The 19,499-nt window shown below is 46.1% G+C and overlaps 1 protein-coding gene across 1 annotated transcript in view; it reads left to right on the top strand.

Moving 5' to 3' along the window:
- Window positions 1–2,446: 2,446 nt before the first annotated feature.
- Window positions 2,447–19,499, top strand: part of LOC122405113 — a 142,042-nt gene continuing 124,989 nt past the window's right edge. The window contains exon 1 of the mRNA XM_043409626.1: window positions 2,447–2,640. Coding sequence (XP_043265561.1) covers window positions 2,568–2,640 — 73 coding nt within the window. The 5' untranslated portion in view covers window positions 2,447–2,567. The remainder of the gene's footprint in view (window positions 2,641–19,499) is intronic.

Here is a 19,499-nt window from a genome sequence, read left to right as displayed (position 1 = left end):
TTTCGACGACGGAGAGCACCCTCGAAATTTATTGACCCCAACGATTCGAAAGTGTACACGTTTCGCGCCGAGGATTAGGTTCTGTACGTGCCAGAGATTATCGAAAGAAACTGCTTACTATATTATTAATAGGATGTCAAGAATGATTACAGGCGTGTGGTCAGATTACATCAAAGTACATAAAGTAAGCGTAAAAATCATAAGCGATTTCTGTCGACCAAAGTTCGATGCAGAGTACATCACGACTCTTATCTAAGTCTTATCTCCTCGGTTAGGACATATACACTAATATAGATTCCTTACAAATTGTAATTTGATCCCATACGCCATTGGCTGGAGACATGAATCATGGATAGAACTATTGTGTTTCTCAAAAGAGGATATCTGACAACTACTGTGCCCTTGAAGTGTCTTTGATACCCTCTCGGAGAGTTTTATTCGATCGGGATTGTTGATCTTCGCAAACCAGAGGGTTACTCGATCGCAAGGGCCCGACTTTGAACACGCAAGCCTCGAGCACTCGAGGGAATTGCGTGGTGTCACAGCGATCACTCTATAGATACAGGACGTGTGTCAAGGTACGATTCGAACACTGCAGACGTACTAATGCTCGTCTATTTGGCCTCCACGCGTCGATTCAGCTTTGATCCACGAGCGTGTCGCGCCCGCTACGTACAAGGGTAACGCGTACCATGTGCGAGTAATTTAACTTCCCGGCCGTGTGTGCGCGTGTACGGCCCTGCCGGTGACGTCGGCTAAATTAAATTCACGGTCACGCCACTGGTTTACCAACTTCGATTTGTCTTCTTTCCCTCCGTTATTAGGAAGCACGACCCGGGGACGCTTGTCATAATTTTTCCCTACTTAAAGATCCAGGGCGATTTAGCGACTCGGATATTAATTTTTTGATCGAAGCGTTCGAATAATTAAAAAACGAACGATCCAACAAAGAAGGCCATTGTCCCGTTGCATTAATACAAACGATGTTTTAGATCGTGCTAGCACGCGAGCCGAAACAAGTTACATTGCCTACTTACCCCTTGATTCACCGATTAAATCCATTATTACGGTAGCTATTACTTAACGACTATTACATTTCCATATCGCGGTATGAAATATTAAATCCCACTCCGTATACCCAGTCACTCGCGTTCACAGAAAACCACCCCCTGGTTCCCAGGTCACTCGTGCCACCGTGGTTCGGAAAACAGAATTACACGAAGCTGATCTCTCGCTGAGACAAGGACGATTCCTACCCTAAATCCACCCCAATTAGACCCATTCCGACACCCTCGATCTCGCGACGACCCCTCGGACAAAATGTTTGCGCGCACGAATTTACATGCCACCGATAACCGAGAGGATGTCGTTTGGGGGGGTGGCTCCATGCGAGTAGGGTAGATCCGTATCGGCGTAGCGCGGCGATCGCCGACCAGACTAACAAGCAAAGTGTCGGTGTAACATGGCCCGTCGTTCCCTCTCGCTCTGAACCTCTCCGGCAACCCCTTTTCTTAAACGTATGCATGACTCTCGACCGATTCGGCCCTGTTAACATATAAATTGCCGCTTAACGGCGAGACAATCAGTTCCCGGGGAAGCCAGCGAGGTGACGATGGGGTGGTTACAGGGTGGATACCGTAGAGGGGTGGCGAGACACGCGACGGGGTGAAACAGGACGAAGACGGATCGTCGGGACCGGGGACGGGTGGGCGTCAGGCCCTAAACAACGGGACGATCGTCCGAACGACGTTCACCGTCGAGAAATTACAAGGGCGGGGGTTGAAAGGGGGGTCGGGGCGAGATTCGATTCAATTTCCTAAGAAACTCTTTAGCGTTTGAGATACAGCCGGCGAAAGGATGCGCGCGTGAGGATGCACGGTGGGATGAAACGGATACACGGACCAGGGGGGGCGACGAGGGGGCGGACTAACTAAGAGGGGGTAGCGAAAACGAACCGAAAAGAGACGCACCAGCCTCGTGACAGCGACGGGGGTGAAGTGGTAAAAGCGTAATAGGGAGAGACTCGAAAGAGACTGACTGCGAAGAGAAAAGGGAGGAACGAGGACCGGGGGGCGCGAACGGGGGGTGTTGATATCGGGAAGAACGGAGACGGAGAGCAACGGAGGGGCGAGGAGGAACTCGAAGGAAAAGGAAAGAACCGGAGGGGGACCACGGCGATAGAGCGAGCGAGAGGGTGTGACTAACTGACCGAGGGTGCCAGGAGCGCGGGGGAGTAAGGATTCTGTGCGCGCGCGCGTGGCTGGCGCAAACTCTTCGTGCAGCATCCCTCGTCAGTTGCAAGTCAGGAACTGTCGCGTCCGCGTGGCGTGCGAATCGTCGCGGCTTGTGTCACGGTGTGTGCGCGGATTGTACGCCGGGTTAGAGGTTAGAGGATCGAACGGAGCCGTGTGACAGTTGGTACCGACGTTGGGATTTGAACGTGCCGGCGGCCCCCCGGACACAGGGCCCGATGACAGTTGGCGGCGCGTGTCCCTGGACCACGCCGTAGACCGGGACCAACTGGATAACAGAGCCGATCGTCCCCCCCGAGGAACCAACGCGACAGGATGGATAAAGACGTTCGACGGAAGTGCGGGAAAGTGCGACGTGCTCTGTTCCACCTGCTGCTGATAGTGGGGGGTAAGTTCATCGTCCACGATCGTCACGATCGAGTGTGTCGTCGACGATCCTCCAAGTATCTTACAAGTACCCCCACAGTGCGTTAGTAATCCGGAGAACCGGACGAATCCTTCGACGCTTCCGGTTCGTCGTTCCAGACAGAGGATCCGCTGATGCTGGAAGGGACGTAGGATTACCCGCAAACCATCGGAATGGGGGCCGTTTCACGCTGGGCGGGAATCGCGTCGTTACGACTTTTGTCCGCTCCCCAGGGATCCCATTTCGATCCCAACGGCCGTGGTTCCTCGTTCGATCGGACACCTCTGGATCGTTACGCTCTCCGGAGTGTCTCTTCGATTGGCGCACCGACTTCCTGGAGAATATACCCGACTTCCACTCGCGGCGACCTTTCTCGCGGCAATCCCCGGGATCACCCTTTCAATTTTTCCTCCAAGTTCCCTTAATGCTTCCCTCCCCCAACGTTCCGTCGGCGGGTTCGACCGATGGTTCGATCTTTTTGCCAGCAGCTCTCCTCTTTAACGAGTTTCGCAATCTCTTCGACTTCCTGCGTCGACTCTCGGTCCCAGCCGGTCGGACGTACGGCTCGACGATTTGGAAAAGATCCCAGCGATGGAAGAACGATGGTGCACCAACGGTGACCTCTAACCCCGACATTTTTCAATAGTCTTTCTCCGTTTAAACGGATGCCATCCGATCGGGGTTGGCCCCTTTAGGCCCAGATCAGATCCTTTCCTTAATTATCTCTAAAATTTTAGATAGATAGTGATTTTTAATAGATCATTCTAGGGACTCAAACTGATCCCAGAGTGTGATCCCAAAGGTGTACGAAGGTTGTTTCTTTGGTAACATGACGATTGCCATCCCTCTGTAGTTTTATGTCAATGCTCGCTGCCATCCTCTTCACTTCCTTAGGGATCCTTTGTTTAGTTGTCGAGCTACAGTTTTTGAAATTCGATTAGTCGCTGGATCCACGGATTTCTAGTTTGTCGACACGAACCCCTCATGAGTAGGTGTAGGGTGGTTCAGGATCGAGACGACTTTCAAAATTCCAGAGACTATGGCTCGACAACGCGGGGAATTATCTCAAAGGTGGATGAACGTTGTTGCTTTGGTAATCCGACGTGGATCCTTGTCACCATTCTATTATCTTGTTTCATTTAAGTAGTGTCAAGTGACGCTTGTTAGCTATAAGATTCTACGTTTCAGCGCCCGGGGTTCAGTATTAGATCTTACCTAAGACGACGAGCTACATTTTTACCTGCCAAGTGACTCAAATCCTTTGGGGGTGGGTGTAAGGTTTTTTAACATGGAAATTTAGTTCTTTCTTGACTCTGGCAATTAACTATACAATCTTATTATCCTTGTCAGCTTTCAATAGCCTTGCTTTATGTAACAAAATTTTATTTCTAGAAAATTAGAAGGAAATTCCTCCAACACCACCCTTTAAAAATTATCTCTTTTAGCCCCCTTGGTGAAAAGTTCTAGCCATACACAATTTTCCTGTAAAACTTAATTTCTTCCCCTAGTGTCGTGTGCCTTAGACTTTTTCCAGCCTGTCGAGCTATAGTTTCGGGATATTTTCCGATCCGACTCGAATTCTTCAGGCGCAGGGAAGCTTCCTCGAGACCCGAGAACGTTCTCCGCGTGCTTGCACGACGTCCGTACCTGGAAGCAAGACAAATCGAGTCGAATACGCGCCGGAATGCATACGGCACGCTCCATTTTCCAGCGTTCTTTCAGCCGACACCAGATCACAGCGTGTTTCCAAACAGTTCCCCTCCTCAACCACCGTTCCGTCGAGAGTGCTCGCGATATTGAAATCCAGCCTGCCGCTTTACGGGGGCCGCGATCGAAAGTAAATAATATCTTTCCGCGATACACCCCTCCCGACGTAACGCGTGCCCTTGCATCTTTCCTCGAGAATGGATGACTCAGCCTGCGTTGGGGGGATGATGCCGGACGTTATCCTGCGGAATTTCGCGTTTCGTCGAACTTCGTATCCACGATCACGATTCGATGGGAACTCGTTCGATTGCAATATATTTGCATCATGGAAGTTGACAAATTATTTGTAGATCTGATTAACTTCATTCTCGAAAACATTTTCACTCCCACGAGTTCTATTCGGAGTAGCGGCGAGGATCGTTTAAAGACGTTTCGAATCAAAAAGAGAAGCTTGAGGAGCCTCAAGATATTTTATAAAATTGCTGTGGTTGAACGTCTTGCAAATTCTTGGAAGTGTTCCAAGTCTCGAATGACTCGAATATCTTGGACGTCTTCAAAGTTCGGAATATGTAGAAAATGTTGAAGAAACATTTACAAGGCGTAAATAAAATACTATGGACGATGGTGTGTCTTTTCAATGGTGCGGAAACTGATAGAATTTATTGTTGAATAGAAACGATTTAAACCACCTAAAGTACTCATTGGCGAAATTTCATCGATCAAATACCACGTCGATAGCGATGAAGCGTCATTATCGGTATTTGCCACGGGCAATATTTATCAATCAACAGTATCATTTATTAATTAGTTATTCTCCGGTCTTTCAATTCCCTGTTTCGTTCACTTGGCTCACCGACACGTGCTCTAAAAATAATTAATTATTTGCTACCCGGGGCTCATTGAATTTACTTTCTCGATCAATGATTGATATTTATTTATTTATTTCGGTGATTTGTATGCACGAAGTGGCGGGTGCTTCGATGACGTTTCGAAACGACAACCGTATGTTTCCGCGTTCGACGATATTAAACAAATTTATGCATACTTACCCTTTATTTATCGTTGTATATAAACGTTTTGTAAATATTATTGGTCACCTTCGTGTAACAAAAGATACAAAACGTAGAAATGTAACGATAAAAAGAAACAGCGAGGTACAGAAAATCAAATTATGGAGTTTGAAAATTACCCAAGAAAAAAGAAAGAATTTAAATAAAGTTCTTCGGGGCACTTTGGCGTGTAGTTTCCTCTGGACGAGTCAACATGTTCAATTATGAGAATTCAGAGAAAGTTTTTACGACCCCCTCGAGGTGTCACGAACCACAGTTTAAGTTGCTTTGCTCCGAGGTCCAATAAACACACTTATCTTGCCGATTTATGTATAAATTCTCGGTTTCGGAATTTCTGATCCTTCGAAATCCTTCAGAAATTCGGTAATAGAAAGTTCACTGTTTCTTAAAAAACTGTGAGATATTCTACAAACATTCCAAGAAAAAGAAAGAGCTTTTCTGTGCCCATTTTTATTTAAAAAATTTGCCTTTTTTTTATTCTTACACGATTAATGGCGGTAGCTCCAATTACAATTAAAGCTTTTTTTTTCTCTTTTTCTGTTCGTTGCGAGATGACATCGCGAAACGGAGGCTCGAGGAATAATTTAGCGGTTTCTGCGAACCCTTTCATCCCTGATCCTTGCTCCGAACTTTGTTGATTTCAATCTGCTAATTGCGCCCAGCTCGCTTTCCTTATCAGTACGCGAGCGGGAGGTGGGGTGTAGAATGGTTGGTTTGAAAAAAATTCGCGGATAAAATGCGAACGAGCACACAGACAGGGCGAGACGCGTTTTGTTCCCGTCTTCGGTTTCCCCTGAAAGGCTCTTTTCTCTTCTATTCCACCACCCTTCCGATTCCCCTGATCTCTGGTCTTTCTTCTCGGTTTCCCGTTGTTGTTGCCGTTGTTGCCAGCGAAACAATGGACGCGAAAACGAGGAAGACGCGCGGGTCGCGCTGCATCGTACGCGATACACTTATTTCGCTCGCGGGGAACCGATTCTCCCGGCTCTTGTCGCTGGAAAACGACCGTGATCCAAGGAAACGATCACCGGGAACTTTCTATTTGCTCCCGATCGATCAGATTTCTATGCGGTAAAGGGCATTTTATTCTATCGTCAATGGTCGTCAAGCTATTCGAACGTTTTGTCGTATCGATGTTTTCGAAACTCGTAGATACTTCGATACGCGGCTAGGTCTGGATCAGATTATCGGTTATGCATAGATTAAATCTCAATTGGATCTCAGATATGTCATAATTGGAGTTTGGTAGCAGTTAGGTATTGACAGATTATTGACGATGTCTTGGCCAGGTATGGGTTAAGCTGCGGATGGTTATTGGTTAAGTCCAGATCAAGTCTCAATTATATCTCAATTAGCTCTCTAGCATCCTGTTAAGTCTGTCCGGGTAGCAATCAGGTCTTGACAGACCTGCATCAGGGTTGTCTCGGTTAAATCTCGATTCTACCTCTATTAGTCTCAACAATTGCTAATATGTCTGTTAGGCCCACAGTAGAATTTCTATAAAGTCTCAATTATATTTCAATACAGTGAAACAAAGTCTCAATACTCAGATACGTCGGATCTGAATTAAATAGGGGTTGGTTATCGACAAAGTATCGATCCTGTAGCAGTTAGACGCGAGTTCCATCCGAGCGGGGCATTAATTAGAGGTCTCAGAACGCGGTTGGATCAGTCGGATCTTCTACTCCAAGTAACGTTACACAGTGTCGGTGAAGATTCCGTGGAATGGCTGGTGGAACAGAAACTGGCTGGGCTGTTTAAGGGAAACTTGCAGGGTAAATTCTTAATTCGGCCTAGCCAACGTCTCTCTGGATCCACTTCGACGACGATCCAATTCAATTTGCCCCGAATCCACGCGACGTTCTCGCGGTTCGATGATCCTCCCACGAAGCCCGGCGGAGTCGAACGACGCGGAACTTCGTTCGTCGATTGTAAACGCTCCTGATGAAACGATTGTTCCGCGCTCCGACTGATATTTTCGCCGAAAGTTTAGCTTTCGAGCCGGAGTGACGATCTCGAGCATAAACGTGCCGCTTCTGGGAACAGTCGAGCGCTGAGGTTTGCTACTTCTCGGTGACTGTAGGGCGTCGAAGGTTGGGGACAAACTTAGAGTACCGATCAAAGTGAGCTACGAAGTTTCGACAAATTTCGGGGCAAGGAAACGCGCGTTAGAGTTGCTTGGAATAAAATAATTATCGCGTTATTATATCAATTATATACGGTTATTCCAAAGAAACAAGTTCCTTTTCATTTTATAATCATCGTTACGGTGTACGAATACGAGCGAGAGTAACTCTGCACTCGATGTAAAATCGATTAATTAACGAGAACGATACGCGTCGAAGTGCTTCTAAAATTATAGAATTACAGGTTGCAATGATGCGTGTGTAATGCAGAAGCATTTCAAAATGTATCACTCTCGCGCATTAAACGATCACGTAACTTGTTCGAATATTATAAACAACGATTCGAGCGCCATTTGCATCGGATATTGTTTCAAGGATACCATTGTAAACGTTTAATCCCGTGTACCTTGCTGCTTTCGTTCGAATATTGGGCAAAAATAACGAGGGGAATTTATTTTGAAATATATTCGAAATTCTTGAAATTTTAAAAAGATAATTTACGGTACCCTATGTACCGTATTATTTTTTCAATATTCCGCGGGCGAAAGTTGTTGCATCCATTCTGCGCGCTCGGTCTTCAATTACTCCGAAAAGTTGCAAAATTATGCTCGACGTGACTTTAGCGGCGGAGGCCACAGATATCGAAGACTGACAAGTATTGACTCTGTGCGCGAAGTTTGCTTTCCGAGAAATTTCAAACTGGAGGCCCTCCCCTCCGGTCTTCAGTCTTTCATAAACTGAGACGAGTGTCTTTCAGTTTCCCAGGAAGCGAACGATTTCTTCGGAGTTGTCCTTTTACTGCCCGGCAGAATGTATTTGCCAATTTATTTTTGCCTCCCTGCCGCGAACGGCGAAACGGGTGACGGTTATCTTTCACGAGAACTTTCTGAAGAGACCCCGAGGTTTAATTACGAGGATTTCAGCTTCATTAAGCAATTAGACTTCTTCGCGGCGCGCGCTCGTCACCTCTCCGCGTAATATTTAATATTTCATCGCGTCACGGGTCAGAATGTTGGAACTTGCGTTGAATAACAGTATCTTTATATCACGTTATGCTTTATCTTTATGCATATTTAAATAACGGTTCAATTTATAAATGTACGCTTTCTCGATAAAAGAAATTCTACTCATTTTATCGGTTCAAAAATGAACATTTTTCTCTTCGCAAACATTGCCATCGTAATTCTATTAATCTTTCGGTCAAAAATAAAATCCCACAAATTGATACAACTTCTGTCAACATGAAAATTAATTATCGATGAAAGTCACCTAAAGTCTAAAACGTTCTCGAAGTCGATTTCCCGGGGGAACGGAGCCTCGCCAAAAACTTTGTTTCCCACTTTCGAATTATTTCTTCGACACGAGCCATCTCGACGCACCCCCGCTCGGACCTATTAATGCGATTTTCGAATTCACGTCCACGAGCAATATATATAATCCGTGGAATATTGGAGCTCGAGAGTTTTGTTGGGAGTTTCTCGAGTCGAGTCGAAAAGGCGACGAAGACGGTCCGGATTTCGTTGTTCCAGTGTTTCAGAGGCGTTCTCAACAGCCCCGACAGCAAATGAAATTCCTGGAAGCAAGGACTTCTACGGTGACTTGGTTGATTCGAGGCTGCTAATTGCATCCGGCGGCCCGGTCCCGTGGCCCGTCCGACGTTTCTTATTATTGCATTTGTCGCGCGGACGTTCGGGGGGGACAAACTTGGCGCGCACCGCCGCCAGGCCAATTATTCCGAATCGCTTTATCGAATTATCCGCTCGTCGGTTACACCGTTTAACGACTCACGGGCAAGAGCCTCGCGGTCGAATCGCCATGCGGGATAAATCGCATTAACGCCGCGACCCCCAGAACCTCCAACGGAAACGATACCACGACCTCCACGATGACTGATTTTACACGTTAATCGGAACCGATTCATCCCTCAACCTTCGTTTTCAATTTCTCCATAAACCGGAAAAACAGACGATAGTGTCTGTTGGGAATTCCAACAATTTATAGAACACGTCATTTAGTTCACTATTACATAAATTACTTGATTTGGTAATCAGACAATATACCTTATTTTACAAAGGCAATTGCCATACCCTGAAGCCATCAAACCGTACTTTGGGCCCATTTACCTGCCCCTTGGGACTGCACACGTCCACCCCTACAACCCTCAGTGGGTGGGATTTCTAGTATCGGGAGAACCGACCCACGATGGGCAAAGTTTCGATTGGTTAATAGAATCTGTTGCGACGCGAGCAGGACCTCGCAATTTAGCCTTTATGGCAGGGTTAGTTGGCGACAGTCAAGGCCCTCGGTCGAGCCGTTGGCCGGGCCTGCAAACGACCCTCAGCCTTTTGTTACTCAAGGGTAACCAAGACGGAGTTTTCTAGACAGCTGAAATGCACGTGCGCGCACTTTCACTTGGCTAGCTTTCTCTTAATTATTACTAACATTCAAATTACTAGAAAACTCCGTCCCAACCCCGGAAAGGGCTTCCTCACCAGAGCCTGCCCTTTCTGCCAGTACAGTCAAACCACACCCACACAGAACAACTACACCAATCATTCAGAACCAACGACACTCCTACAACACGACACATTAGCCAATAAGAACATTCCACCAACCATGTAAATACCGACATCAGACCTGAAATAGACATTCCACGTTACACAGTCAAAAGGTCAACTTCCCTCGTTCAGTACTACATTCATTTCTTCCAACTATTCCGATAGTATTAACTTACTCTTCGGAAAGCGTTCTTTTCGCGCCACTCCAATTTTACCGGTCGCGAGAGTACACGCAACAGAATCTCTGTCTAATTTAACATCAGTATATAATCACGTTACAAGTTGCAGGACACTTCAAGTTACACAAGAACATTTAACAGTTGCAAGTTACACAAGAACCTTTACAAGTGACACCCAGAACAGAATCAAGTTACAATCAGAACAGTTACAGTTACACAAGAACATTGAACAGTAAGTTACGAACAGAACTCAGGTACATAGTATTGGGATGCTTCGCGTAGTGTTCAATAGTTTAATAGATGAAAAATTTCGTCGAAAGTTTCTTCCATTATTTGGGGATCCCGCGTTATCGCGGAGTTTGAGAAACCCTGAATGAGCATAAATTAACGTGCAGCTGACCCGCTACGCGCAATAAAATTCGAGCGGCAGGCGATACCGGGCGCAAAAGTGAATTGAAAACCGTGGAATAAAATTTTTCTCTGCGAGGGTACGTTTTCGTGGGAGTGGATTTATAAAAATTTTCGTCCCGCGTTTTTGATGAATTTTTGCACGCGAAATCACACCCTTGTCGATTGCACCCGTTGCGGGTGGTTCTGTGCGAAACTGATACGAAAATTCTGGTGCAAGGTGCTGCGGGGCTACCTATTTTCATTTTTCGCCTAGACTTCATAATGAACCGTCTGGATCCTAAATAATTAAATTTCGATCGTAAGAAATATACAGAAAGCTGTTACAAATATATTCAGGGCGAACGTTCCTCCGTGCAATTAATTTTTAATTTCAAATTTATCGATTATATTTCACCAAAGAAATATTCTCCGAAGAAATTTTATCGCGCAGATTGCGGTACTTTTTTAAAAGTATAATCATTTCAATTACCTCGAAGGTTTCCTGCAACGGAATTTAATTATTAATATCTTTGTTTTTTCAAATTTCATTTTAACCGACGTACGTTGAAATACGCTCGGGTAGCATGGAAATTAATTACTAATATTTAAAGTGTAAAATATAATTGATGGAATTTTTCGTGCGGCTAATGCACCGAGGCTAATTAATTACGGTTTGCTTTCGCAAACTTGGCGAACGTTAAGGGAGAAAAATTTGCATGTACAAGACACAAAGCTAAAAAGGATCTTCCTTTGACCTCACGGCCGCTATGGCAACGGCGCGGAATTAACAATCGTACCGTGGAAGCTTGTTCCAGCGGAAAAATGCTCGTTGTCATTGACAAAAGACTCCGAAAGACGGTCCAATTGTCGTCGTTAAAAGAAGGGAAGGACACTTGGCTCGTGAATTTCAAGGGAACGCTCGCGCCGTGTTCCACTTAGCGGGAGCGGAGGACCGTTTGCTTATCATGGAACCGCGAGAAAGCTCGGATTGTTGGTTCCAAACGGGTCGAACGGACACGCCGAGAAAGAATCGGTGTCGTAACCCGTAAAACAATCCGGACCCCTCGATGCGGTTCCAACGTTAAACAGTAAGACCGCAGTAAATATTTTAATCCTCTCTCGACCGTAGTCGAGATCTCCCCCGCGACTGTGGTTTCAAACTTACCTGGCGATCCTTGAATGGAAACACGGGCAACTGGAACACCGAGGTTGTTCCGTCCGTAGACTTCGAAGTAGGACCGAATATCCAACGGGAAGTGGTCCTTGAAACATTGGCTCGATCCTCGACGGTCGGGCAAAATTATTTTTCCAACAAAAAACTTGTTAAGGCGTGACTGTTTTCATTGAGAGAATCTGGAATCGTAAAAAAGAATTTTTTTATTTTAAAGAAGCAAGCCTCGATGACACCCGTTCGTTGACTTTTAACTAAAATTGTCACGTAAATTACGCTTTTACATTAAACGTAATTTTGATTAATTTACAACGCACACACTATCACGCGTGTAATTAATTTCTATCGAGTCAAAATTCCATACTAATTTGATTAAAAATATATTTAACAAATTAATTTAAACGGGATGCCATTTACTCGTGAAACAATTACCGTCGATTTAAAATCGTACAATTTCATGTAATAAATCGATTTAAAGGGGATGCATCGATTCACAGAATATTTAGAAGAAGAATTTATTTCACGAGTCAATTTAAACTCACGTATTCTAAGGGTAGTTGCAGCTTTTCCTGCGAGCTCTTCGAGAACATCAATTACCAGCAAACAAATTTAATTCCAGGTACAATTAAGAGCAACGCCATTCCCTGTATCCACTGACCGATCGTTGATCGATAGGTTGCGGGTAACAGAGACCGATGTTGGATTGCCAGCCATCCGGTTTTCTCTGCGTAAGATCGACAAGGAGGTAGGCGGATCCGTGAAAGGAGGAAATCTGTTAGCTCGGTGGCCCAGTAATCATCCCAGCGAGCGAAATATTTCCCAAGCACCCCGAGGTTCCTCAGCCCTCTGTCTTTCCCATTCTTCCACGTTCGACCGTCCAGGATCAAACGCAGTCGCGGGACGCGGAGGAATATTTCCTCGAAGCAACCGGTATTCAGGATGCGGCTTCGTCGACGATACATTGTTTCCTTTTCGGATTTCTTCCTGTTTTTCTCCTCTTTGAGGCCCCCGCGAACCTAGGATACAGAAATGAAGAGGGTGATTCGACTCCGGACTCCGGACTACGGGTTCGAAGACCTCATCGACTTCGTCCCGCCTCCCTCTCCGATCCACCACCCCCTCACCGCGCCACGATTAGTCCGCCACTCGTGTTTCAACCGTTGCTCGTCATCGTCTGGCTCTTTGTTCCTTGGAAGCCTTTCGACCCTCCGCCGACGGAGGTTACGGAAAAGGATTTCCAGAGGCGCGTCGTCTTGGACATTGGATCCCACCGTCGGCGACGGTGGGGTAGTTTTATTTCTTTCTCGATGGACGTCCACTTTTAACGATTCTTTCATCTTCGGGGACGGTTTCTAACTCTGTTCGTTGTTCCGTGCACGCGTACGTGCCCTGAATTCTTGTTGCTCCTTTCGGGGAGGGAATTTCCCGGAACGACGTTCTTTTAGGGGTAAAGTTTGTCACGGAGGACGCGCTGAACGGTCAGGACGATTCATAGGAACTCAATTTACATCCGAGGGGTCGTATCAAACCTGTTTAGAGCGGTTCCTGCTTCCGAGGATCCTCCGTTTGCTTGAAACCGGGACAAGCAGCCGGTTTATGTCTCCGGCTGAGGTTAAAATTAATTCATTCACGAATGGTCGGTTCACTGTACCATAAAAAAGAATTAAATCGAAAGTTGAACCTTCGAAAATTGGAAATCTCGCGAAAGAGACCCAGTCGAACGCGAGCGCCGTTTTGTATCGCGAGAAAGGCGAAACCCTTATCAAAGGTGGATTCCGCGCGTTCGCTCTTTCTTCTTCGAGGGTGGATTTTCGAGTAAAATATTTTTCGGTTGAACCGCGTTTCCGTCAACCCCGATGAAAGTGCTGCACGCGCGAAAAAAGGAGCCCAAGATAACGCAAACCCGGTCGATTTCGAATTTTTCTTCGGTTTTTTTTTTCCTCTCTCCGTCGTTGCTCGTGTTTCCCGCGAGTTTATCCAGGGCAAAGTGCATCGACGTCTCGAAGGGGACGCGATATTCTCATGAATATTCAGCCTGCTCGCGTCCAAGAAGACTGCGTCTTTCCAATGCACTATGCAAATATAATACTGTCGCGCATATGCTGGTCGTCTTCCTTCGTGTGACGCGCGTCGAGAGAAAAATTTCTTTCGGATTCCATGACAACCTCGGAACTTGCGATAACGAAATATCGGCTCGCGTCTGCTTTCCATTCGCCGTACATTTCCGGCGTTAGCGTTCCTCCTCCCCGCTGACACCGATTTCGTTCTACACGACTGACCGAACGCAGGCCTATTCTACTTACCTCACAAAGCTTCTTCACGGAGTGCAGCTGCTTTACTCCACTTACGTATGCGGCGAAGCTATAGTTCTGCTTGGCTGACTAACGATAGTCCTCGTTTCACTGGTCGGGCCAAGGTCTGACTCCATTAGTCTAACTAATCTTGTATCATTTTACTACCAGAATCGAGCACGACCTCGTTCTACTTGTTCGATCAAAGTTAAGTGTATCTTAGTTGTAGGGCAAGTGGAAAGTCTGTAGTTGTTTAACGAATTACGGAGTTTAATAATCGAGTTTAATTGTTCAACTACTGATGAGACTATTCTACTTGAGGCATAGTCTATTCTACTTGCTTGACCGTATTCACATTTCTATTTCGCTTGTACGATCAACAAGTCTGTTCTACTTGTTTGACCATCGACTATTCCGCCAGTTCCATTTCTTCTTTCCGACCACAAACGAGTCTATTCTACCATCATACCAATTGCTCTCTGTTCAACATGTTCGATCGATAACGAGCCTCTATTCTTCTCGCCTGAGATCAATTATGTTCTGCTTGTCAGATCCCATTCTACTTGCCCCCATTATTCGGGTTATACATTCTACTTGAATCAGCAGATCGATTCGGTTCCTCGTTGTCTTACAGCAACCACATTGATACCACTTATATTTCCGCGATAGACTGTGATTCAACTGGCCACTATAGTGCACGTACATATGTCTCCATTCTACTTACTTGACCTGGTACACGTTTCCATCAACGGAACAAAAGAGATATTCTACTACTCGTCTAACCAAGCTATTCTACTTGCTTGGCCATGCATGACTCCATTCTGCCATTCTAGGAAATCTTCCTAGGATGCGTTTGGATTGTCTACGAACAATACTAATCAATCTAATGGTGTCCCAACGGCAGCGTGGGCGTTATTTTCTTCTTGTTGGTTACGCTTCCGGAACAACCCCCCTCGAGAGAAAGGCGATAGAACCCTTGCTCGAGAAGAGGGACGTCGATAAATAGCAGTCGCCTTCGATTGGACTTTTATTCGCGAAATCAAGTTAATCTGTACGACCGGTATACCGTTTCCATCGATTTCCATCTCCACTTCGCGCCCGTTTCAATCAGTGTTCGATGTCGCGGAAGAAACTGAGGATCAAAGGGGACGCTTCCTCCCCCTCCAGCGACACGGCCCGGAAGAGTCGATTCGAATCTTTCGTCGAACGATTGCGATATCGGCGCCGCCGTTCGCCACGAATTCCTTTCATTTCTTTTATTATTTTTCGAAAATTACAAATTCGTTCTGACCTTATTGTGTCGCTTGGAACAACGCGGAAAAGATTCTTCAGATATATAGATCGTCCTTTATCATTTTTCAGCCCTTTGATACTTGATTCTGAGTTCTTCGCTGGAACTCTCGATCTCGTAGAAGCGATTTGTTGTATTTTTTACTTAATTGTGTCGTAGAAGTAGACTCTAGTGTAGTTGTGAAGGAACTGGAACTCTTCCCTTCATTTTTCTCATCTCTTGCGTACCTGAGTCTATTGAATTTCACGTTGTGTGATTTATTTATTTATGTTACTAGTAATTTAATTTTTTTATGTTACCAGACAGGTGATAGTACTTTTTTTCGTTGCCTTTTTCGTTGTATCGATCCGATCGGATCAACATATGTTACGCCGGGACGTCGAAGGGTGGCGCGAACTATGGCCGATAAGATTCGTGTATTTTTCGTTTAACATGGCCGTGCCTCGAACGAGTACATTGGGTTCCTTGTTTATGGAACGGGGCGCATGTGTCGGCCGCGTTGTTGATAAGGGAAAATCTGGGGCGCTCTCGAGAATCTTCGAGGCCGTGGACGCGTAGTGGTGTGTTCTCCGTGCGGGGACACTGCGGACGCCTTGCAGGGGATGTTTGAAAGTGGGGTGAACGAACATTTTAATTTTTAATCTTAATCCGGCGTAGGGGAACAATCCATCAGTGTACAGAGTTATACATATTTCAGTGTTGGAGGAAAGAATTATATAATTAGTGAGAGGTCCAATAAATCAAAACTCGATAGAACAGAAAAAATATAACATAATAAGTAGTTAAAAACTTTCACAAAATAGACCCCGAGTTTCTAAGAATCTAAACTTCTTGCACCAAAATGATGTTTAAATAGTCTATTTTATAACTTTAAAATTCGAGAGAACCTGTCTACTTAGTCCTCGATGAAGACCCTACTTGCAAGCACGGTAATAATCTCGATTCATTCACTATAAATTCGCTCTTTTTCCTGCTAAGAAGGGATGATAAAAAGGTACGAGGGAGCTGTCAGAAAACATGCAAATCCAGCCCGGAGAGATGGAAGAAAAATTCAAACGTTTCCAAGCGAGGGGAAAAGTAAATATTGAGAACAAGCTTACGCGTTATGGTTGCCCACGGGGGATAACCATCGAGCATTCTGAAGGGCAGGGCTGTAACGATGCATCTTGGGGGGGGGGTGGCGCGGGGGATGAAGGTAGGAAGGAAGTCGAGGGTAGGGAAGGAGCATCGTCGACGACGGTCCCGGAGTGTTTCCTTTGCCGCGTTACCAGTCCGGAATCGGGACTCGTTACGAACACCCCTCGCTCTCTCCTCGAGGCCCGAGCGAAGTTTTCCTCGTAATGGAGGGCGAAACGGTCGCGGATTCGCCCGCTTCTTTATTCATCGCTCGCAAATTGTTACCCCCGCAGCGGCTCCGTTCCGCGCGACGAGAAGAAAAGGTGAAAAAAGCCACTCCCCGCTCGGGGGGAACGGGGACAGAGTCAATTAGTTCGTTACGCCAGACCCGACCGCGAACGATTTCATTTCAATCGGCCGGAGGAACCGCCCTCGACCCTTGGTTCCTTCCGGTTCCCACGAAATTTCAATACCCGCTCAGGGGTGGAAGACGTGGCGAAAATGTCTCCCTTTATTCTCGCGCCTGACGACGAATTTAGGCGAGATAAACCGCCTTTGAACGATTCCTGTAGGATACGTGTCGAAAAAATTTGACAAAAGAAACGAGGGATTCTACGATTACGCAATCCCCAAATTAACTTTATTTGACCCTCTGTTACCTAGCGCAACTCTGATGGTATGTCCAATATTTGCATTCCTGTGATTTGATATGCAATTATTTTGCAAAGTCTGACACTAGAGTGGATGTAGTTCGAAATTAGATGAAATTGCTGAATATTAGCGCTTTGCATTCACGGTGACGCAGACCCTGAATCAACGAACTGAAATTGAAATTAAAATGGACCTTTATGAATTTTGAATGGTTAGCAACAACCCTTCTAATTTTTAGTAGAAATTGCCATGGAATACCAGAAACAATTTTTACAGCTCGTAACATGCAACGACCATTGTTTTATCGTGGAAAAATTACCTGACACGATTTCCAGTGCTAAATTTGTCTCTCGAAGCGATCGAGCCTCGAATCAAGGCGCACGGCGGACCAGTATCGAGTCTCCTTTCCTCGTCCACTCGTGCGGACGGTGGCACGAGGGTAGTTATCGATGGACAGGAGTATCACGAATCGTTTCCCGAAAAGGAATGCAGCTCGCGTGCGTCGAAAAGAAACCGACTCCCTCGATTGACTCGTAAACATCGCCAACCCCCTTTCGTCTACCTCTTTCACGACGGACACGTTTCGTTTGCCTCTCCTCGCCAATCATTTGTCGCGAACGTTCCCGGCATTTTCGAAATTTTTACTTCCGGCGGAGAGCTCTCTCGAGGGGGGTGAGGGCGGCTAAAACAATTCGAAGAAGCTCCCTGGGGCTTGGCAGAGGTCGCGCGACGCCGGGGGGTTCCGACGGGGAACAGTCTACGTGACGATTTTCTAAAATATTCTTCGCAAACAATTCGGTGGAAATCAAAGCGAGAAGCGAGCACGAATAACCTACGTGACGATATTCTCGAACGTTCCGAATCTTGAAGAATAAACAACCGGGGGGTAAAAATTCCCGCGAACTATAAACTCCGGCTGGTTCGTGTCCATCCGTCAACCAACCCTTGTGAATTCCGACGGCGTTCGCCCGCGAGCTGTCTTCCTCCACTTCTGCGAACCGTGTCTCGACATCCCCCTCTATTGCAGAGAAGAAAGAAAGGTCTAATTCGAGTTTTCGGGGGGGTCATGTATTCTCGAATCTTTCGAAGAAAACATTTCATACACACTGTTATTACTAGCTGCTTCGAACGTCGTTTGGGATGAAAGACTTGCTTAATGATCGAGTATACAGGATGGTCCATGCAACTGTTTCTGTTGGGAACGTCCTACAGACGTAGTGCTCTTCGATCCATTCATCTTTCTCCTTTGGAATTTGTTCGTAAATACATTAATAACGGAGCTATGACCCGAAACGATTACATGGACCATCCTGTGAAGTTGTTTTCTCAAGACACAATTGAATCTTCTAGTTCTCGCACTCTCGTATTTAATTTGCGAAGGGTAAATTATCTAACAGCGTTCTCATTGTTTAAGAGTCTGTTTTATCGGCCGACCACGTACAATTCTATTCTACTCTTCCGGCGAGTCACGTTTGTATTTCGTCGGTCGGGCCACGTACGATTCCATTCTACTCGCCTGTCCGACCACTTTGTATTCCGACCGGTCCGACAGTGTACGGACCCATTCTACTGGTTGCGCAGATTACAATATTATTGCGCTAATCCCACTACACGTCATCCTGCCTCCGGATCGGTACTCACGTCCTTACTATACCTTACGAGTACGTACAATGGAAAATGACTCCGTGAAAAGTAGAATATAGTACCGGGATCAAGTGGAATTTAGATAGTATATAGCAATATCTTTTAAAGCAAACGACCGCTGGTAGAAACGTCACCGGAATCCGGGAAATATTTTGCAACGTTGAAGTCTCGTGACAAATTTAAATTGTTCAACCCACCACGCACTGCAGATTCGAAATTGCCGGAGTTGGTAGTAATTTCTGGCGTTTGGAATATTCACTAACACGTCCGACGCAGTAGTAGCTATTTCTTCCGAGACTATTTCTTTCTCCCATCTCTACATATCTTCGAAATGGTAAATCGCGTCGTTCGATGCCTTGCTAAGAGCTGCTTGTACGTAAAGGAGCATCGATACGACCCCTCTTAAGCCTTATTTATTATACCGTCTCGATCGTCTACTCGGCACTCGATTCCACCGGGGGCGCGGGGGGTGGTTCTCCGCTCCCGCCTCGGGCAACCCTTGCCACCTGATCTTGATTTGTTGCCGTTGGCTCCGCTTACGCTTGTACGCGGCGCGGTTCGACGTTCAGACTTCGCGCTGGCACGATAACGGCCCGGGGAAGAAACGCGAATAAATTTCTGCACGCGTTTCGCCCCCGTCCTGAAGG

Source organism: Colletes gigas, unplaced genomic scaffold, assembly GCF_013123115.1.
Source record: "Colletes gigas isolate AHSC1104 unplaced genomic scaffold, ASM1312311v1 Colletes_gigas_Sc00004, whole genome shotgun sequence".
Taxonomy (NCBI): domain Eukaryota; kingdom Metazoa; phylum Arthropoda; class Insecta; order Hymenoptera; family Colletidae; genus Colletes; species Colletes gigas.
Note: the sequence above shows the minus strand (reverse complement) of the source record. Positions and strands in the feature narration are given on the sequence as shown.